The sequence below is a fragment of the Salmo salar genome, chromosome ssa06, assembly GCF_905237065.1.
Source record: "Salmo salar chromosome ssa06, Ssal_v3.1, whole genome shotgun sequence".
NCBI classification, from domain to species: Eukaryota; Metazoa; Chordata; class Actinopteri; order Salmoniformes; family Salmonidae; genus Salmo; species Salmo salar.
In genome coordinates, this window is record NC_059447.1 from 29,666,621 (window position 1) to 29,688,782 (window position 22,162).

A 22,162-nucleotide genomic window follows, 5' to 3' on the forward strand; every position below is an offset into this window, starting at 1 on the left:
ATGCAAAAATTTCAACTATGTTACTGAGTTACAGTTCATATAAGGATATCATTTTTTTTACATTTTACATTTTAGTCATTTAGCAGACGCTCTTATCCAGAGCGACTTACAGTAGTGAATACATTTCATACATTTTTTTCTTCTTTTTTCGCAATGGTCCCCCGTGGGAATTGAACCCACAACCCTGGCCCATATCAGTCAATTGAAATGAATTCATTAGGTCCTAATCTATGGATTTCACATGACTGAGAATACAGATATGCATCCGTTGGTCACAGATACCTTAAAAAAAAGGTAGGGGTGTGGATCAGAAAGTATCTGGCATGACCACCATTTGCCTCATGCAGCGCGACACATCTCCTTCGCATAGTGTTGATCAGGCTGTTGATTGTGGCCTGTGGAATGTTGTCCCACTCCTCTTCACTGGCTGTGCAAAGTTGCTGGATATTGGCAGGAACTGGAACACGCTGTCATATACGATCCAGAGCATCCCAAACTTGCTCAATGGGTGACATGTCTGGTAAGTGTGCAGGCCATGAAAAAACTGGGACATTTTCAGCTTCCAGGAATTGTATACAGATCCTTGCAACATGGGGCAGTGCATTATCATGCTGAAACATGGCTGTGGATGAATGTCATAACAATGGACCACAGGATCTCATCACAGTATCTCTATGCATTCAAATTGCCATAGATAAAATGCAATTGTGTTCGTTGTCCGTAGCTTATGCCTGCCCATACAATAACCCCACCATGGGGCACTCTGTTCACAACGTTGACATCAGCTCATCCACACGACGCCATACACAGTCTGCCATCTGCCCAGTACAGTTGATACCGGGATTCATCCGTGAAGAGCATACTTCTCCTGCATGCCAGTGGCCGTTGAAGGTTAGCATTTACCTACTTTAGTCAGTCAGGTCAAGACCCTGGTGAGAATGACAAGCACGCAGATGAGCTTCCCTGAGACGGTTTCTGACATAAATTATTTGGTTGTGCAAAGCCAGTTTCATCAGTTGTCCGGGTAGCTGGTCTCAGACGATCCCGCAGGTGAAGGAGCCAGATGCGGAGGTCATGGGCTGGTGTGGTTACATGTGGTCTGCAGTTGTGAGGCCGGTTGGACGTACTATCTAATTCTCTAAAATGATGTTGGAGGCAGCTTATGGTAGGGAAATGAAGATCCAATTCTCTGGCAACAGCTCTGGTGGACATTCCTGCAGTCAGCATGCCAATTGCACTCTCCCTCAACTTGAGACATCTGTGGCATTGTGTTGTGTGACAAAACTAAACATTTTAGAGTTGCCTTTCACTGTCCCCAGTACAACGTGCACCTGTGAAATTATATTGCTGTTTAATTATGTTATGTCACACCTGTGGATGGATTATCTTGGTAAAGGAGAAATGATCACTAACAGGGATGTAAAGAAATGTGTGCACAAAATGAGAGAAGTAAGCTTTTTGTGCGTATGGAATTCTTTGAGAACTTTTATTTCAACTCATGAAACATTGGACCAACACTTTACATGTTGTGTTTATTTATGTTCAGTATAGTTCTTAATCTGATACTGCCCTCTCTAGGACAGCCATTATACTGCATCCAAATAATATTCAGTGTCAGAACCAACAGCCTGATTCACAGATGTTGCTCCTTAATTTAAACCATACAGGTACTCAAATTAAAACATTTATCTGCTTTTGAAAAGTTGGGAGATGATAGATACAGCTCTGTTCACCTCTGCTTTCTCTCGCTCTCACAGTCAACACATTTGGAGGATATTATTATTATAATAGTGTCAACGTCAGAGATTGACTGGTAGAACGATAGTAAGTGTACAGTCATTCATTGGCAAGGTAGAAGTACAAAAAGGCATGTTTCATGGAGACATGGTGCCCTTCACTCACAATTTGAAAAGCTACAGGCTTCATGTTAAAAAGCCCCCTAGAGCCAACCATTTCTAGAAGGGTGACCCATCCTCCACGAATCTACTTGGCAAAGTCCCACAACAGAGTCAACACCTGTGTCAGATAGAAACATATCAATATGTTAGTGTCCATGTTGGTCAGTACAGTGGGTCACTATGAGCACATTTGAAGTTAAGTTGTGTGTAGTGAATAGTCTTTTAGTGTTTAAGTGTGTATGGGTGTAATGTGTTGAAAATGATCTTAGTGTGTATACCAGCGCAGGTCATGTCAGTTAATCCTCTCTGGATTCACTGTTGTTCCTACCAAATTTGGGGTTAGTGATTAGCTAATACACTGGGGTACTTTTCCGCCTGCCAGCCAATCAATTAGCTCTCTTTCATCCACACACTCTCTCACTCCTTCATCCCCTCACTTTCTTTGGCTCTCTCAGTGTTTGAGGGAGAAGTCTCCCGTGTTGAGGCGAGGGCGAGGTAGTCCTCCAAACATTTCTGTTCCGTCGTTGGCTCCTGGGGCCAACAGGGCCTTCATGCTGGCAGCAATATGATCCAGGTCAGCTACGCCAGCCTGCAACACAGAGACAGTTAGTGGGTATGTGTGTCAGAATGACTGATCGACAGAGAGAAAGTGAGCTGTATGTTTTTAAATGAAGGTTGACTGACCCGTTCCCCACTGTGGCCTTCTCCCTGGTGGGGTCTGTTGCCCTTGAAGCCCCACACAGGAACAGACACGGGGAGGGAGCGGGCCATGTTCATGGGGTTGGGGTGTCGGGATGAGAACGACTGCCCCATGGCCCTGCTGCGCGGTGGAGGAGGACAGTCCTCACTTAACGAGCCTGGAGCAGAGAGAGGCACATATTAAGAGCATTAGATCATTAACTAATATTACTACACACATACACTCACCATCAGTGCTCTCCTCCTCTCCATCGGACTCAAAGAATGGTTCACAGTCACGAGACAGAGAGTCCTCATCCATGGAAAACACTCCTGAAGCAGAGAGATTAATATTTACAAAGTCATTCAGACCTGGAGATAAAAAAATAGTCCCACAGAGCTGTGTTCACCTGCAGTCTCATTCAGATTACGGCTCCTTTCGTCCATGTCCTCCTCTTCCTCACACTCTTCCTCCAAGTCCCCAATTCCAGGAATGTCTCTCCCTCGTCCAGCCTCCTCTATCATCACAGCCATCTCTCGCTCCCTCTCTCCATTCCCATGCTGCCCAGCAGCTTGGCCAATGACAGCCCCTGAGTGGTAGATTGATGGGTAGCTTTGCGAATAGAGTGTGGTATTGGGGCTGATGGTTCCCACCCCACCCTCACCTGTTAGGCCCTGTGGAAGAGAAGTTTAGAACTTTACAATCACACACAGCACTATGAATGACAGCCACATTGAATGGCACAAAATGACTGATAGTCAGTCTACTCACCGCCCTGTCAGTGGGCATGTCCACTACCAGTTTAGCTCCTCCGTCTCCTGCACTCAGACGTGTATGTCTATGCGCCGTTAGCATAGATGTGGAGTGCAGCACCGCAATGTCGTCCATGTAGCGCCGCGAAGACTCAGCCAAAGCCCCCTGACCCCACACGTGATAGGAGAAATCCCACTTCCGGCCTCCAGCAGGCAAGCCACTCTCCCTTTTCCTCTCATCTCCCTCCACTACAGATGGCCAGAACTTCTTACAGGCTGTAAGAATAGCCAGGTCGCAGCCTGACTTCTGACAATATCCCTCCGCCGCGGCAAGTAGTGCCAGCCAGCTCTCTTTGTGGTTGTCTGGGACCTCGGGGTCAGATGATTGGGTGATGGAGGCCATGATAGATAAACAGGACTGACAATAACTGTTGGGTGTGTTTAATTTATTAGGGCTAGCTTTTATGGAACATATAGATGCTTTGTAACTGTTTTTATTGATCAATAGCTAAAATGGTTTAGGTTAGTGTAATCAGGCGCCTGTAGGACTCAGCCAGCAGTTTGATATTAAATACTATATATTTTTGTCAACAAGTCTTGTGATAAGTTTACCTTTTTTCTCACTGGATTGTAGGCTGTAGTGTTGCTGTGTTTTTGGCTAATCTGAGGAAACGTTAGGATCCTTTTTCTATTGGTGGTTTGGTTAAAGCTAAGAATAAAACTATCCTTAGTTGTTATAAAGCAGGTTTCAGAGGCACAAGGTGATTGTTTAATATTATTAATGTCCGTGTGCCTGAGAGAACTAGGGGAGAGATAAATGAAAATGTTGCTGGTGTTACCTGGAAAAAACAAAATGGAGAAATAATGCTTGAGTTGCTAAAAAAAAAAAAGTTTGCATTGTTAGTCATTATAGCAATATTAGCTGATGTCACTAGCTAGGCACCATTTAGATTATCACTAAACCAGAATTCAGATAATAATCTGATAAATTTATGCATGATGAAACTTCATGAAATTAGATTACACTCAACTCAAGCATATAATTTGTCAAATTCACATGATCCAAATACTGTACATACATTTCAATTCCATATAACTTTTCTGACGTCAGACTACCTTGTTGCATGACTTGAGTTCATGGTCAATATCTCAGTGGTCAATATCTCAGTGGCAGTTTGAGGATGTTCCAAAATAGACCTATGCTAACTGTGGGAAGTCGTTGTCCACCTGTCGTTACGTCTTGCTTACTGTCGCAGTTCAGCGTCGTCGTCCCCCTTCCTCCCTCCCAATCTTGTGCATTCGTTAGCATACGAACTGGCTCTGCCAAAACCTTGTGGGGTGACTGCCTGCTCTAGACTTACCCAGCTCGTTTCTAAATGTCATCCCTGTGATTATTACTACCAGGAAAGCACTTCAATGAAAATGCAATTTTCAAGACTGCGGATTGTTTGTGATTGTTTGTTTGCTAACATGCTAGCCAACTGGTCTCCTGTGCACTCTCCTCCCAACATGAACACATTTCACCTCCATTTCTCGCCTTTGCAGAGACACTGGCACACACAGACACAAATAAACAGCAAGAACAGAAGTCAGCTTACACATTCAGTTCCTTATTTCGTCTGTTGCACGCGTTTTTCTAGTTCTAACTGTTTCTTTATCCCTCTTTGTCTGATTCTTCATCTCAAGAATAGTCTCCCCTAGACTCCGACGTTGCTGTTTAGAGACGCTAGACGAGACGCACGTTTTACATGTGACTGTGGGCGGGCTCGTACTCGTCTTGTTTTGGACGCGCACTTGGACGAGGCTTGGGGCTGGCTGCATCTCAATAGTTTGTCATGGTTTCTTCTACTGGTATAATTTACTTCATCCTCACTGATCTGACATGATGGAGAGCTTGACAGGTGGAAGCAAATGCTTTTGGTAGACTTTTGAATCTATATATTATTCCCACCTAAACTGTCTTCTAATTTTGCAGTGCAGATGAAGGAAAAAAGAGGAGAGTAAAACGTTACATTTTTATTTCACTAGGCAAGTCAGTTAAATAAAGGTTAAAGAAAAAATAAATAAAACAATTCTAGTCAATGCCACTCCGTCATTGCTCGTCCTTATACTTATATATTTCTTCATTCCATTATTTTACTTTGAGATGTGTGTATTGTTCGATACTACTGCACTGCTGGAGCTAGGAACACAAGCATTTCGCTACACCCGCAATAACATCTGCTAAATATAAGTATGTGACCAATACAATTTGATTTGAATACCCATAAAACCTAGTTGTCAAACAGAGAAATGGTTCCAATCGTTTTTCCATCATACATTTTTCATGTTTCGTGTAGGCTTACCCTGGCGTGACGTTTTGATAATCATGTCTCGGACAAGGTGACTTATCAGTATATTTGGCTCTATTTACTCTCAGATTCGAAAATGCTAATTAGTATCAAGGTGGACATCATGCAAAACTACAAATCCCTGCAAGCTCCTGTACATCATCGCTAGCTGACACCTTTATTAGGTATTGTGTCAATTTAAAACTTGCAAAAGACAGTTCACAGAATTGTCCACTTAAAGAAATTTTGCCAATTTATTCATTACTACATTTAGATAGTTAATCCAGAGATTCTTACCTTTGCCTCAATTCAGCAGTCTCATCCAGATCATCATGGCATTTGTAGTTCTTTATAATCGCCTCATTAGCATTTCCTTTTTAGGGGGCAAATACAGGCGAATATATTGATAAGTCACCTTGTCCTAGAGAGATTCACACAATTATCAAAACGTCACAGCAGGGTAATCCTAAATGAAATACAGGCCTTATTTCAAGTGTTTCTAAAATCCCCTATGGAAAAAATGTATGGTGGAAAAAAGATTGGAACCATTTCCCGCTTTGACCACTAGGGTTTATGGGTATTATGATTCATGCGGCGGTACTCTTGCCACGTTCAAAACAACTGGGAAAATATGTCAAATCCTGACATCGGTGATCTTCAGGTCGGAAAGTCGGAGCTCTAGAAAGAGGCCCGACTTCCCGAGTTGGATAACTGTTCTAATCGATTTTTCCGAGTCGGAGCTCGTTTTTTCCGAGTTCTCTGTTGTTTTGAACGTACTGAAGTCGGAAGTCGGAGATTTCCGATTTCCCAGTTCTGAGTTCCCCGTTGTTTTGAACGCGGCATCTATTCCAATGTAGACGTGCCACCAGCTATGATTGGTTGATGTTCCTGACCACCTGACTGACGTATAACGTAGACGGTGCAGTCTATGAAGGCGGAAGTCTTCTTGTGATGACATTTGTTTTGGAAAAAAGGCTAGTGGAAGAAAAATGGAGCCAAAGGCTGAGACTAGTCACAAGGTAAGCTCAATGTATTGAAATTGAAGTTTAGATTTTCTCTTCGTCTGATTGATTCGGTCTATATTAAAGGGCCGCTAACTAAATAAACTCGGTTATCACCATTGTAGCTAGACTATCACATTCAAAACAAAGTCGTGTGATATTTGGGGACGCTGACGTAACTACAGTAACAGTTAGCTAGCTAACGTTATAACAAACAAGCTAGATTCATAATTATTTCCAGATTAAATTGATATTTGCTGGTGTGATATATTACTTGTTCAATAAATTGGCCATGAGAAATATCGTAATAGTTGTGCTATTTTCCACGGCAGACTTTAATATGTAAAGCAATAAGCACTGCTGTTTCTCTAACAACTACTTATAGTAGTTAGACCTGTTTACAGTGAAGAAAGGGTCCCGAGGCCGAGGATCCCCATTCCACAGAATTAGCATTGTAAACTTCCCTGTGAATGTAATTCACTAGCGGTTCGGGGGAGGGGGGCTTTTCTAGAGGGATGGCTTTAAGTGGAACAGAACAGTATTGTACCACATGCAAAACGATATGACAACAATAACGTCTAATATTACTGGCCCCTCTAACAGTACAACTGGCCCCAGCTTGGCCCCCCCAGTTGAAATGGTCTAGAACCGCCACTGATGTGATTACGGTATCTAACTAACTAAACGTTTGAGCAGTTCGTTGGAGGATAGCTTATGTAATATTTCACCTGAATTGATGTCACAGCTGGAAAATTATTATTGATTATACATTTCGGGTAATATTCAGGATAGATATGATGGTATATTGTATTTGTATGGAAGCTAGATCTAACCAATTGGGTTCGTTCAGTTTTGGTCCAGTAGGCTAATTCGATTCTGAGCTGCCGAATACAACTGGTGTAGATTTTACCGTGAAACGCTGCTTATGAGCCCTTCCCAACAATGCCAAGTTTAAAAATAAAATGGTAACACGAGGAATAAAATGCACAGGAATGGAGCTATAGACGGGGAGTACCAGACACTACTTGGGAGAAACCCCTGGCAGGCACACAAGTGGAATCACTGTGAGTGACTCATAATGTACATGTGACTCTATTTTGTAGGCTACAGTAAAGTCAGCTAACTCATCCTCTTTGGGATGTCATATGATTGTCACCCCCCACCCTATTCCCACTCGATCGCACTTTCTGATTCATTGCACTGGAATCCATGACATGACATTTTGCCATTAGTTTTCACAGCAATTTCTATTCTATTAATAGCTTATGTTGTTTTGTCACACAGCTGGTGTTTGAGAAGGAGGGGGTGTACCTTCACACCAATGCCAAGAGGAGCAACCAGGACACTACAATCCCAGGATTCATCCGTATAGTGGAACGGGTATGTTGGGCTTCTCCCATAGACACCATATTTACAGTGAGCTCCAAACGGTATAATTTGTGGAACGTTCCAAAAGGAATCTGTCCAAAAACGAAGTAAAGTACAAGGAGGTTGCCAACAAACACTTACAAAGTATCATGATCAATTCACCTAGCTAACTATCTGCCGAATAGGCATCAACTCACCACGTAGCTTATTCTTAATGTTTGTCCATAGGCTACCAGAGTGAGGACAGACATTTTTTGTAATAAACGTGATGAGTGAAAAACTTAATGAAATAGCCCACTCCCTACCGGTATCTTATTCTGCTGCTATACAACTTTGTATGCACTGTTTGTTGGCAACCTTGTTATTTACAACGTTTTTGGACAGATTCCTCTTGGAACGTTCCACAAATTATACCCACCCCTCAAAGTATTGGGACAGTGACACATTTATTGTTGTTTTGGCTCTGTACTCCAGCTCTTTGGATTTCAAATGATACAATGAATATGAGGTTAAAGTGCAGACTGTCAGCTTTCATTTTAGGGTATTTTCAACTGCTTAGGAGTTACAGCACTTTATTAGGGTAGCAAAAATATTGGGACAAGTTCACTTATGTGTATGAAAGTAGGCAACATTTTAGTATTTGGTCCCATATTCCTAGCAGGCAATCATTACATTAAGCTTGTGACTCTACAAACTTATTGGATGCATTTGCTGTTTGTTTTGGTTGTGTTTCAGATTAGATTCAGATTGTGTGCCCAATAGAAATTAATGGTAAATAATGTATTTTGTCATTTTGGAGTCACTTTTTATTGTAAATAAGAATACAATATGTTTCTAAACACCTCACATTATTGTGGATGCTACTGTAATCACGGATAATCCTTAATGAGTTGTGAATAATGATGAGTAAGAAAGTTAGAGGCATAAATATCATACCCCCTCAAAAATGCTAACATCTCCTGTTACTGTAATGGTGAGAGGTTAGCATGTCTTGGGGGTATGATAACTTTCTAACTCATCATTGTATCATTTCAAATCCGAAGTGCTGGAGTACAAAGCCAAAATAACAACAAAAATTGTCACTGTTCCAATACTTTTGGAGCTCACTGTATATGAAAATATTGGCCTCTGAGTAGCACATCGGTCTAAGACACTGCATCGCAGTGCTAGTGGCGACACTACAGACCCGGGAGACCCATGAGGCGGCGCACAATTGGCCCAGCGTCGTCTGGGTTAGGGGAGGGTTTGGCTGGCCGGGATGTCCTTGTCCTATCGCGCTCTAGCGACACCTTGTGATGGGCCGGGCACATACACGCTGACATCGGTCGCCAGCTGGATGGTGTTTCCTCCCACACATTGGTGCGGCTGGCTTCCAGGTTAAGCGAGCAGTGTGTCAAGAAGCAGTGCGGCTTGGCAGGGTTGTGTTTCGGAGGACGCGTGGCTCTCGACCTTCGCCTCTCCCGAGTCCATACGGGAGTTACAGCGACGGGACAAGACTGTAACTACCAATTGTATATCACGAAAAAGGGGTAAAAATACATTTAAAAAACATGACAATATCGGTTGATCGAAACCCAATTCTACTCATATTAAAAGTGTACTCATCCCTGTGGTGGAAGTCTTTGTCATCAATAACTTAGTATTGCTTCCTTTAGTCAAACACATAGGCCTATAGATCATATACAGTATGTCCTTTCTTCTTAGCTTTAGGCTATCACACATTATTCTGGACTAGACTAAGGTGTTTGTCTATGTTTACAGGGTGGGGAGCCAGCTTTGGAGTGGAGCGCACTAGAGGATGAGGGCCGCAATGCGGCTGCTGTATTCTACACTAAAAAGGTGAGAGCTTGTTTAATACACTAGTGACACACATCACTCTGTTTTCTTCATGTTCTTTATATACGGCCTGTCTTCCTGTTAGGATGGAGAAGGTGGGGTGGAGGACACCAACTTTGACCCTGGCTACGAGCCAGACTGGGCAGTCATCAGCACAGTGAAGAGAGACCGAGTCAGAGAGCACCCCCCCGTCAAAGAGACAAGTACGTAGACTTTTATAACTTGCCTTCTGTGTTTGTAGTTCTCATACTAGGCTATACTCACAAATGTGCTTGCACCAATTGTACAGTCGTGGCCAACATTTTTGAGAATGACACAAATATTAATTTTCACAAAGTTTGCTGCTTCTGTGTCTTTTCATATTTTTGTCAGATGTTACTATGGAATACTGAAGTATAATTACAAGCATTTCATAAGTGTCAAAGGCTTTTATTGACAATTACATGAAGTTGATACAGAGTCAATATTTGCAGTGTTGACCCTTCTTTTTCAAGACCTCTGCAATCCACCCTGGCATGCTGTCAATTAACTTCTGGGCCACATCCTGACTGATGGCAGCCCGTTCTTGCATAATCAATGCTTGGAGTTTGTCAGAATTTGTGTGTGTTTTTTTGTTTGTCCACCCGCCTCTTGAGGATTGACCACAAGTTCTCAATGGGATTAAGGTCTGGGGAGTTTCATGGCCATGGACCCAAAATATTGATGTTTTGTTCCCCGAGCCACTTAGTTATCACTTTTGCCTTATGGCAAGGTGCTCCATCATGCTGGAAAAGGCATTGTTCATCACCAAACTGTTCCTGGATGGTTGGGAGAAGTTGCTCTCGGAGGATGTGTTGGTACTATTCTTTATTCATGGCTGTGTTCTTAGGCAAAATTGTGAGTGAGCCCACTCCCTTGGCTGAGAAGCAACCCCACACATGAATGGTCTCAGGATGCTTTACTGTTGGCATGACACAGGACTGATGGTAGCGCTCACCTTGTCTTCTCCGGACAAGCTTTTTTCCGGATGTCCCAAACAATCGGAAAGAGGATTCATCAGAGAAAATGACTTTACCCAAGTCCTCAGCAGTCCAATCCCTGTACCTTTTGCAGAATATCAGTCTGTCCCTGATGTTTTTCCTGGAGAGGATTGGCTTCTTTGCTGCCCTTCTTGACACCAGGCCATCTTCCAAAAATCTTCGCCTCTCTGTGCGTGCAGATGCACTCACACCTGCCTGCTGCCATTCCTGAGCAAGCCTTGATCCCGCAGCTGAATCAACTTCTGGAGACGGTCCTGGTGCTTGCTAGACTTTCTTGGGCGCCCTGAAGCCGCTTTCACAACAATTGAACCGCTCTCCTTGAAGTTCTTGATGATCTGTTAAATGGTTGATTTAGGTGCAATCTTACTGGCAGCAATATCCTTGCCTGTGAAGCCCTTTTTGTGCAAAGCAATGATGACGGCATGTGTTTCCTTGCAGGTGACCATGGTTGACAGAAGAAGAACAATGATTCCAAGCACCACCCTCCTTTTGAAGCTTCCAGTCTGTTATTCGAACTCAATCAGCATGACAGAGTGATCTCCAGCCTTGTCCTCGTCATCACTCACACCTGTGTTAACGAGAGAATCACTGACATGATGTCAGCTGGTCTTTTTGTGGCAGGGCTGAAATGCAGTGGAAATGTTTTTTTGTGGATTCAGTTCATTTGCATGGCAAAGAGGGACTTTGCAATTAATTGCAATTCATCTGATTACTCTTCATAACATTCTGGAGTATATGCAAATTGCCATCATACAAACTGAGGCAGCAGACTTTGTGAAAATTAATATTTGTGTCATTCTCAACTTTTGGCCACGACTGTATAGTGCTATTCTTGATGTTGATGTCTCCCCCTCTGTTCCCAGGCCAGTGGTCGTTCTCTCTGCCTCTGTCGGAGCTGTACTCTCTAAGACGGTCCCGTTTCTCCCTGGGCCGTAACTTCCTGGTTTTTACCAGCAGGGGTGGCCACCCCCTCCCTCCTCTGCACTTCCACAGGGGGGGTACCAGGGAGCTGTTGAGGGCCCTGCAGCGTTACATCATCCTGGCCCCGTGAGTAGCGGCAGACAGCCAGCTCCCCCTCTTTCTCTCAGATCAGTGCCTCAGAGGAATTCAAGCATTTCACTGGCATTTAACTGGACTCTGAACAGTAGAGTTTAGCAGCTGTTGTACCCAACTCCCTTACTACATATATTTTCAAGCGTCTTTTTCATACTTTCTCTCTCTTTCTTGCTAGCGTTTTCTTTTATTTTGAGATTCTATATCTTCTCTGTCGCTGTCTGTGTCTCTTACTATCTGCCTGACTGTGTTTTTCTCTTGTTTTAGATCACCTGTAGATGGTCGTCTCTTCCTAGCGTATCCCCATGGCTCTGGGGCTCTCTCTCAGTCCTTTGATGAGCTGCACCTCTTTGACGATGGAAGCTCCGACCTCGTCTCTGTAAGTCTTGTTTTGTGTGTGCTATTCTTTGAGAAGCTGTAATGTCTGTGTTTCTAATTATATTAATCTCTTTGTTTCCAGAGGTTTATCCAGGACCCTTATGCCACCACCTTTGGGGGATTCTCCAAGGTCACCAATTTCTTCAGAGGGGCTCTACGACCACCAGATTCCCCCTTCCACCCCCGTGGCCCTCAGGACCACCATGGGCCCCCCTCAGCTGACGACGAACCAGGCTTTGAGCTCATCACCTGTGTAAGTGGGGGGGATGGGGGTGGAGATGTAAACTCATCACTCGCCCTGACATCTGTGGAGTAGATGGAGAAGAGGACCTCACTTTATAGCATCCAGATGTTGGCTATAACATACGGATGGCGATATCATCCAGATGTTGGCTATAACATACGGATGGCTATATCAATGGTGAGAGTTTTTTTAATGTGCCACCAGGGGGTGGAGCTTGGCCCTAAACCAGACGTAACCAGGGGACAGCCTCTCGACAAATGGGAGGAGTTCCTGGACCCAGAGGGGCGTGTGAAGGACCCACAGCGAGTCAAAGAGCTGGTCTTCAGGGGGGTAAGACCTTACAGTATAATTCCTCTCTTGTAAAAAACACCTGACACCATCTTCCATCCAAATGTGTTTTGCTGTACAGTGTCTACACCATGTCATTCAAACCATCCCTCCTCTCCCTCTCCTAGGGTATCACACCATCCCTGAGGAAGGACGTGTGGAAGTTTCTGCTGGGTTTCTATCCCTGGAGTAGTACTGTGAAAGAGAGGGAGGACATTCTGAGGATGAAAACGTTAGTCTCTTATCTCCCTCACTTGTTATGGCTCTCTTATCACAGACTGGGACTGTTGTCTAAACGGGAGTGAGTAAATTCATCTCCTCAACCCCTCTGTGTTTCTCTGTCTTCAGAGATGAGTATTTCAGAATGAAGGTTCAGTGGAAGTCAGTCAGTGAAGAGCAGGAGATGAGGAACTCCCTCCTCAGAGGATACCGCAGCCTGATAGGTCGGTGTTGCTGTCTGTTAAACATGATCTCACGCCTCATTGGTTGACACACATTTTATGATTTGTTACTTATCTGTTCATGTTGTTTTGATTGGACAGAAAGGGACGTGAGTCGGACGGACAGACACAACACCTTCTTCTCTGGCAACGACAACCCAGGCCTGACTCTTCTCAATGACGTGCTGATGACATACTGCATGTTCAACTTTGATCTGGGTAAGCCACTCCCCTTGTCCATTGTATCACATTTCAACTGTATTTATTATCAATATCTCACACCTGACTCTCCTCTCGCCTTGTGGTTCCTGTTGTGTCTCTCTTTCTCTCCCTGCAGGCTATGTCCAGGGGATGAGTGACCTCTTGGCTCCTCTCCTGTTTGTCACCCAGAACGAAGTCGAGTCTTTCTGGTGTCTGACAGGTTTTATGGAGATGGTGGTAAGCACCTTACTCTCTTGTTATATACTCATATTACCACATAATACTGTTAAAACATAGCATTATACATTTATACACTATTTGAATGTTCTCTCTCTCTCCGGCCCTCAGCACCAGAACTTTGAGGAGTCTCAGGAGGCCATGAAGCAGCAGCTCCTTCAGCTCAGCCTGCTGATGAAGGCTCTGGACCCTGAGCTCCTTGACTACCTGGGTAAACAATGACTATCACTCAGTTACTGTGTTTCTCTCACACTTCACCATAACCCAAACGTGTTATTACTCAGTGAGGTAGACATTCATCATGCAGTCAATTCTCCAATCAGCCAATTGATTATATTTCACCTTAACTCAAGGTGTGTTATGTCACTACCTGGATGTGTAATCCATTGACATAGTAAATTCTTCACATTGTTATGTTATTACGTTGTGTGTCTCTTTCAGACTCCCAGGACAGTGGCTCTCTGTGCTTCTGTTTCCGTTGGTTACTGATCTGGTTTAAGAGAGAGTTCTCCTTCGAGGACATCCTGTCCCTTTGGGAGGTGAGTGAGTGGATACTACTCAACACACAACACTCATTAGAAACTCTCGCATGTAGGCTCTACACACTACATGGAAAAAACACCCATTGTTTTACAATATATGTAAGTAAACACACAGTGAATGCACTGTTCTGTGCTAGGTTCTTTGGACTCGTCTGCCCTGTGAAAACTTCCATCTGCTGATGGCCGCTTCCATTCTGGAATCACAGAGGGGGGAGTTCATCGGCTCTGACCACGACTTCAACACTATTTTGAAGGTTTGTTGGAAATGTGTTTGAAGTTATTTTTCTTAATGTTGTTTTTTTTTTGTTTGTGTGTACTGTACTAAGGACTGTGTATGTGGCTCTATGTGCAGCACATCAATGAACTGACCATGAAGCTGGATCTGCAGACAGTCCTACGAGGAGCAGAATCTAACTACCTACAGCTGGCCTGCTGCAAAGTAGGGAATATCTTAGAGGAGGATACATTCATTTGGATATGATATATTTAACATATTTTGTATTGTCATCTAACTGATCTAACCTCTCCTCTCTCCATTCCTCCTCTGTCTCTCAGGAGCTGCCGGTGAAGGTGCAGGAGGTCATTGGTCTGTACGTTCCCCCCAGCCCTGATGACGAGACGAGCCCAGAATCAGAGTCACATGAGACGCAGCAGCTTCTCAGCCAATCACAGGCAGCAGCTACGGAAACGAGCCAGTCAAGTAACAGCACTGCTGCTGCTACAGCACGCCCTTGCCCTATCTACCCGTAACTCTGAAGGACAGGGTGATTGACATGAGGAGAGAAAGCCATTAACCGATGTGAGGTGTTTCATATAGGAAGATATACGCTCGATGGCAATTTAAACTTTTTTTTTTAGGTACACCCATCTAGTACCGGGTCGGACACCCTTTTGCCTCCAGAACAGCTTGAATTCTTCGGGACATGGACACGTTGCTCAATTGATATCAAGGGACCTAACATGTGCGAAGGAAAACATTCCCCACGCCATTACTTTACCCGCCACCAGTCTGTACCGTTGACACCAGGCAGGATGGGTCCATGGACTCACGCTGCTTACACCAAATCCTGACTCTGTTGTCAGCATGACGCAACAGGAATCGTGATTTGTCGGACCAGGCAATGTTTTTCCACTCCTCAATTGTCCAGTGTTGGTGATTGCGTGCCCACTGGAGCCGCTTCTTCATGTGTTTAACTGATAGGAGTGGAACCCGGTGTGCTCGTCTGCTGCAACAGCCCATCCGTGAAAAAGACCGGCTAGTTCTGAGGTTCAAGATGCTGTTCTGCACACCGCTGTTGTATTGCGCCGTTATTTGCCTGTTAGCTTGTGTGAGTCTTGCCATTCTCCTTCGACCTCTCATCAACGAGCTGTTTTCTCCCACAGGACTGCTGCTGACTGGATGTTTTTTGTTTGTCTCACCATTCTCTGTAAACCCTAGACACTGTCCTGCGTGAAAAGCCCAGGAGGGTGGACGTTTCTGAGATACTGGAACCGGCGCGCCTGCCACCAATGATCATACCGCACTCAGTCACTTAGGTCACTTGTTTTGCCCATTCTAACATTCAATGGAACAGTAACTGGATGCCTGTCTGCCTACTTTATATAGCAGGCCATGTGGCTCTCTGTCTGTAGGAGCTAACCATTGATTGTATATTGGATAAAATATTGGATGATATGGGGCATAGGAGAGAGAGTTTGATAATGTACTGTAGTACAGGATGAGGGTTGCAGACTGTTACCATCTCTGACAGACGGGGCATTATCGAGTGAACGGTGAGAGGTTGTTTTTTTCATGAATGTAACTATCCCAAAATATTGAAATGGTCTATATATGCAGTGCTTTGTCTTTATATAAATACCGCAATACATTTTTTTGTTTCCCTTAAGTATTTTGTGTGTGTCCAAGTTCTGTCCAGTCATTTATATTTCCATTTGTGCATCCATGCCCTCTTCTCTATTGCTGTCCTTGTCACTCTAAGTAATTCAAAATATAATATGAAGAATAATCTTACTGACGGAGCATTACAAGTACTATACAATGCCTGCCTTATAGAGTGTTATACATGCAGTACTATAATGTTTAAGGTTTTTAACTACCGGTATTATGTCATAACAATATTTTCACTTACCTGAAATGCTTGTACGTATAAGAGAGAGATCGAATTGCAAACAATGAAAGATTTACCGGAAACCTAAAATACAAGTATGTATTTGAAGTGGGGAAACTGTTTGTTGTGGTAACTGTTTGATTGTATTACTATTTATTGATTGCATTTCGTATTTAATAATTGTATTTTATATGTTCTGCAGGGCTCATTTGGAAAAGAGGCCTGGATCTTAATGACTTCCTGTTGAAATAAAGGTTCATTCAAATATTGTCTTGTCAGATGGTCTGTGAGTTTTGATACTCTTGTTGTTTACACTGTAGTTATTGTTGTAAATTAATAAAGTTAAGTGTATAACACAGCTCATTTACCAGAAATGTGTCAAAAGCACTTAGTTGGTTGACTTAGTTCTGAGTGATAAAGTGTTGTTTATCAGTTCTGTAGGATGGTTTATGCAGTGTGTTAACTGAGTGAGCAGACCCCCTTCCCCTCCCCGTCAGCAGGTGTCTGTGAGGTGAAAAGCGATCTCTGTCCTCCACTGTCCCGGGCAATGAGGTGGAAAATGAGGGGAGGAGAAACACACCCCCCCCTCTCAAGACCGACTGGGTCGTCCATGCATCTCTCCATCCCCCTCTCTCCCTCCTTCCCTCTTCTCTGTCTCAGTTAGAATACAGCTGCAATGTATGAATTTAGCAGGGTACTTAAACAGGCGGGCGATCTGTCACTCTGTTTCTCTTCCCCACGCCCCTCTCTGCCCTCTCTCTTCTGACCTGACCTCTTCTGACTCCCACAGCCAAACTCACTCTGGCTCTCATTCAAACTCAATCTGTTTTCAGTGCTAATCCAATCACTGTTTATGGATGATGTCTCTCTCAACAGCCATCATCCCCTCTAATTCTACAATGGTCCCAGTGTGTTGGGGCGATAATCTCTCTTGTTGTGATTGTGTTACCGCTTGGAAGGGTTTTTATCTGGAGTGTTTGAGACCTCAGAGGACCTCTAAGTCTGTGGTTTAAATCTCAAGTACCAGATAAGTGTGCTCTTACTAAATAAGAATGCCTTTTGCATTCTTCTTGGGGTTTCCCAGCAAATGTGCAGCCATGCATAACACACACACAGATGACTAATGATTAAGAGGGAGAGAGGGATATTTCAGCAATGGAATCTCTCGACTTTGAAGAGATTCAACAAAAGGACTCAGAAATGCTGCTTTGACTTTCCACAGTAAATGTTAGTGAGAAACAGAAAATACATTCCAGCTAAGCATTTGCATAAAACAGATACTATTTTAATGGAAACCAACTGTATTACAACAGATCTATTTGAAGGTCTGATTATAGTGATTGATTTAAAGCGGCAATCAGCAGTTGAAACAAGTGACTCCCCGCCCCTGTTTTGGTAAAAAGCTAAGGGATGGGGCTGTAGAAATGTAACAACTCTCAAATTCAAAGACAGAGCTGTGGATGCAATGACTGACCATCCATGATATCAATATGATAGTTTTAACCATGTTTGTTTCCATTTACTTTGTTTACAACCATTGGGATAAAACAAGCAAATATTTTGGGTTCTGATGTGCAGATTTCCCCTTTAATCAAGTAAAAATACAAGCTAACCTTACTTTATGCTTTTGTCTTATGATATTTTAAGGCTGATTCAAGAGGTGTGTAATTGTTTCATTTTCAGTGCTTCCCAAATGTCTCTGTAAAACATAAGCCCTCATGTGTCCCTTAAACCACCTGTAATGACTCACTGTGTCAAATAGAATCTGAATTCACTACTCGTCAGTGTGACCCCATTGTGACCGTCAGGGGAGTCCCCGAGGAGCATGCGAGAGTGTGTCTGCTGTCCAATGAATGTGTGAAGGGTGTGTGTGTGTGTCAGAGAGCGAGAGGACCCAGCAGAAGGCCAGGGGCTGGTGTCTGACACTGATTTGTAAAGGAGACAATACGGCTCATTGACCTGCCTGCTCTACTGTCTGTTGCTCATACCTCACCCTGTCCTCCCCAGTGGATTCACTGCTCTTTAAACAGGGGGAGCAGATTGCCACAGGCCGGAGGGGGGAGGGGGGAGGGGGGGTAATGGGGAGTAGAGTGACGGGACACAGGTTGCTTTGACAATGAGATTCCTCAGAGAGTTCTGGGCACTAGAGAGAGAGAGTTTCATGCCAAAAGTTATTTAGAGGCAGGAAATCTTTATACATGTATACTAGTTCGTAGCACAATAAATGCTGTATAGCTACAAACAGGACAGGGCAAAAAGATTTACAAAAGGATTTTGTAAAAATGCAACCATTCAACACAGCAAAACCCTCACATTGCTTTTCCAATTAACCGCAATTATAATCTCTCATTTCTCTATACAGTTTATATAATTTAATGGGAAAGAATTTGGAACTTTCAGTTTGAGAAGATATATTTCCATCTTTTCTCTTTCCTCCTCTAATATTGTCAACAAACAACCTATTCCTCGTGTTATTCATTCCCATTGTCAGAGTTTGGAGATGACCTTTTCTCTCCTCCCTTCTCTCCCTTTCTCCCATTCTCTTTTTCACTGTTGGGGGCAAGCTGTTGCCCTGTCCCTGCGGGCCCCTCCCTCTCTTGTCTGCACCCTCTCTCCTCCCCTCCCTCTCTCTCCTTCTCTATTTTCTCCCTCTCTCCACCTGTTGATGCCATTGTTGTACAGACAGCATTGTTGTCTTTTTATTATTTTATGTCAGTCACTATGTTACCACCCTCTTTCTCTTTCATTCCCTCTTCACCACACCCTCTCTGTCACTCTCTTTCTCCGAGGGTTATAAAACCCAGCCAGAGGAGGTTTGGGCTAAGATTCACACCAGCGCCACACAGGAACACACACGTACAGAGGGGCGAGGAAATAAAAGGACATCCAACATAGCAGTGACAAGAAGAGAGTTCAATTGAGTTGGATTAGTTGCAGATCTTCAGCACACATATTGGTCCTACATTCTCTCTCCTTACACTGACAGAGTAACATTGACTTGTTGTATCCCACTTTCTGGACCGAGAGGAACACAAACCCACCTAGGTATTTGTGTGTGTGGGCTGAGCTTAGGGATGTCTGTTTCTGTGTCTCTGTGGTGTGAGGAGGAAGTCCAAGGCCAGGGAGCCCAGCAGGGCCAGGCCAGGGGCCAGTCACAGCTCCGGGCCCCCTGGGACCCCAGTGTGTCTGGGCAGCGGATCATCCAGAGGCTGCTACAGGTGGAGGAGAGATATCTGCCCTCCGCCCTCTACGTCGCCCTCATCCAGAGAGAGCCGGAGCGCAGAGAGGAGCTCGCCAAGTGGGCTATGGAAGTATGAACTTTCATTCTCTGGATTCCATTTTCATCTCTTTTTTTCCCCACATTAATGTCTTTGGTATACTGTGATGAGGCACTAATTGATTCTCTCCTGTTGGTCTCTCTACTAGGTATGCTGTGAGTGTGGCTGTGACGAAACAGTGTTTCCCCTGTCTGTCTCTATGTTGGACCGCTTCCTGTCTGCCTCCCTGTCTCTCCCTGTCTCACCCTACTGCCTGGCTGCAGCCTGCATCCTCATCGCCTCCAAACTAACAGAGTGTGACACAATCTCTGCTGACTCTCTTTGTGCTGCAGCTGAGTACAGCTTCCTGCCCTCCAACATACGGGTAGGTCACCATTTTGATATAGAGGAGAGACACTTTCAAAACTCTGTATGTGACAATATGGTGGACCTTGTGAATGCAAACCATCTCTGTATTATTATGCATTGTATTCAGTGGGCTATATATACACTAAATGAAAATGTTTTTACACATAAATATTGATGTTATTGCCCTTTCATCATAAGGAGATGGAACGTGTCATCCTTGCGACTCTTCGATGGGACGTTGCTGCGGTAACCCCTCAGGACTTCATTCCACATTTCCTTCCCCCTGTAGGGGAGAGGAAGGATGGAAAGATAGACACAGAGGAGTTCTTCTCCACACTGCGTCGGCATAGTGACACCCTGGTTGCCATGTGTGTCTGCGACTACCGTTTCCTGGGAGCCCCTCCATCCCTGGTTGCTGCGGCAGCGCTGAACTCTGCCCTCCGGGGGTTGGGCAACAAGGGTCCAGGTCATCTGGGTCATATGAGTGCTACACTGGCAGAACTGTGTCAGACTGACCTGGTGAGTGCCTAGCAGTATCTCTAATATCTCTACATAAAATATCTCAACATATCGCTTGTATTACAGCCAGGAGCTGCACTTCAACTCTATTCAATAGCAATGCTGAATGAAAGACTGATTTAGAGGTGAAAATGGGACTGGAAAGAAAGGACCACAGAACTAAGTGTTTGAGTTACAGATTGGTTGTGATATGGTTAGTGTGACTGGAAGGGTACTGGTTTTAATCCTAATCTGTGTTTATCTTTCTTCTTTGATCACAGATGGTGTTGCAGTGTTACAGTGAATTGATAGAAGCTGCCCTCAAACAACGGCTCAGAGGTGGACTCCAAGACAGTGCCATGGAGAAGGATGGAGAAATAGAGGATGAAAGAGCAGGCACTCCTACTGATATGAGAGAGATTGATTTCTAAACACTAAATTGTGTGAGGCAAAGTGCGAATCAATCAAAGTCCTGCATGTAGCTCATCAGTGAAACTGATATAAACTCTTTATGACCTCAAATGCTCTACAATTTATTATCATATTTTGAAATTATTTTAATTGAATATTGTTTATTTATTCATGTGTGTTTCTTGTGCCATATTTATTATCTATTTCATGACTGTGATTCTTTGTCATTATGTTGTTGATAGTATGTCCTTAATCTATTATTTATCAATTTATTTATTATGTGCAATTACATCATGTTAATTTATTTCAATTCACCATTGTTTGTGTTTGTATGTGAAGTGACAAGGTAATTGATGAATAATATACATAGCTATCTATTTTAATTAAATAAATAAATACATACTTTTTACCTGATGGAATTTGATATTTTATTTATTTTCTATTTATATGTGATGTGTGTGATGGGCAAACACCCTTATGGAAATAAGACATCCTTACAATGTAAATAAAATACAATTTCACATTTATTTATTACCTTAACTTCAAAACAATAACTGTACTTCGCATATGTGGGTGTTTTTCATAAGATAAGGAAGATGTAAAGGAAAGGTACGTTTTTTGTATTTGAACGAGACCAAAGATTATCTGTTATATTGACAAGACTGACCATTCTAACAACGGAAACATATGTCATCAACGATGGAAGGCAGGAGAAATCAGGTGAGACCATTTTAGCCAATGAGAGGGCAGATACGCGTGTGACCAACAGGCACAACTAAGTTGTTTTTCTCAAAGTTGCCGGAATGCCACGTGAATCCACTTATATAAGTACATTTGTAACAGCCTAAACATTACGAAACTTCTATTCGATCAAGTGATTTGATTTCGACATCCTCTCATAGCCCTCCATACAAAAAAGGGCTTATCTCACGCGGACATATTTTGGGCGCAGTATATATTTAAAAAATATATTTTTCATTTTTTTAATTCAAAATACTGATCAACAATTTACATTCTTACATCAAAACATTACATCAAAACAGAACGCAGATATTAATAAAGGCTTCGCCTCTTCCTCTCTGACGGAGCAACAGTTATTAAGAACGGACCGGATGGGGACGCTGAGGTATAATAATGCTACGTTCATGAGATAGTCGGAACTAGGAAACTCGAAACTAGGAAATGTACAAATTTCCTAGTTCCGAATAGTAGTT

General features: G+C 43.4%; 3 protein-coding genes across 4 annotated transcripts; 2 read left to right on the forward strand and 1 right to left on the reverse strand.

The window, feature by feature from the left end:
- Positions 1-1,461: 1,461 nt before the first annotated feature.
- akts1 (Proline-rich AKT1 substrate 1) lies at positions 1,462-5,034 on the reverse strand. The gene is given in 6 exon segments (NM_001173769.1): positions 1,462-2,487; positions 2,583-2,755; positions 2,826-2,909; positions 2,987-3,251; positions 3,349-4,168; positions 4,928-5,034. Coding segments are annotated over 5 exon segments (1,044 nt in total). The 5' UTR covers positions 3,733-4,168; positions 4,928-5,034; the 3' UTR covers positions 1,462-2,349.
- Positions 5,035-6,500: 1,466 nt separating this feature from the next.
- Positions 6,501-16,680, forward strand: LOC106606880 (TBC1 domain family member 17). Of its 2 annotated transcripts, XM_014203302.2 has the most exons (18): positions 6,501-6,678; positions 7,945-8,040; positions 9,790-9,867; positions 9,950-10,067; positions 11,747-11,930; positions 12,204-12,315; positions 12,397-12,567; positions 12,763-12,888; positions 13,014-13,117; positions 13,234-13,328; positions 13,428-13,544; positions 13,663-13,763; positions 13,875-13,974; positions 14,205-14,302; positions 14,443-14,559; positions 14,658-14,744; positions 14,861-15,069; positions 15,164-16,680. In XM_014203302.2, exons 1-17 carry the CDS (start codon positions 6,649-6,651, stop codon positions 15,053-15,055), a joined length of 1,929 nt encoding a protein of 642 aa, XP_014058777.2. In that variant the 5' UTR covers positions 6,501-6,648; the 3' UTR covers positions 15,056-15,069; positions 15,164-16,680. The 2 variants fall into 2 exon arrangements, with proteins under 2 accessions (XP_014058777.2, XP_014058775.2); XM_014203300.2 differs by having other exon boundaries at positions 14,861-16,680.
- Positions 16,681-19,227: 2,547 nt separating this feature from the next.
- On the forward strand, positions 19,228-21,355 carry LOC106606904 (G1/S-specific cyclin-D2). Its single transcript, XM_014203366.2, has 4 exons — positions 19,228-19,724; positions 19,840-20,055; positions 20,238-20,558; positions 20,819-21,355. Exons 1-4 carry the CDS (start codon positions 19,488-19,490, stop codon positions 20,966-20,968), a joined length of 924 nt encoding a protein of 307 aa, XP_014058841.1. The 5' UTR covers positions 19,228-19,487; the 3' UTR covers positions 20,969-21,355.
- Positions 21,356-22,162: the final 807 nt, after the last annotated feature.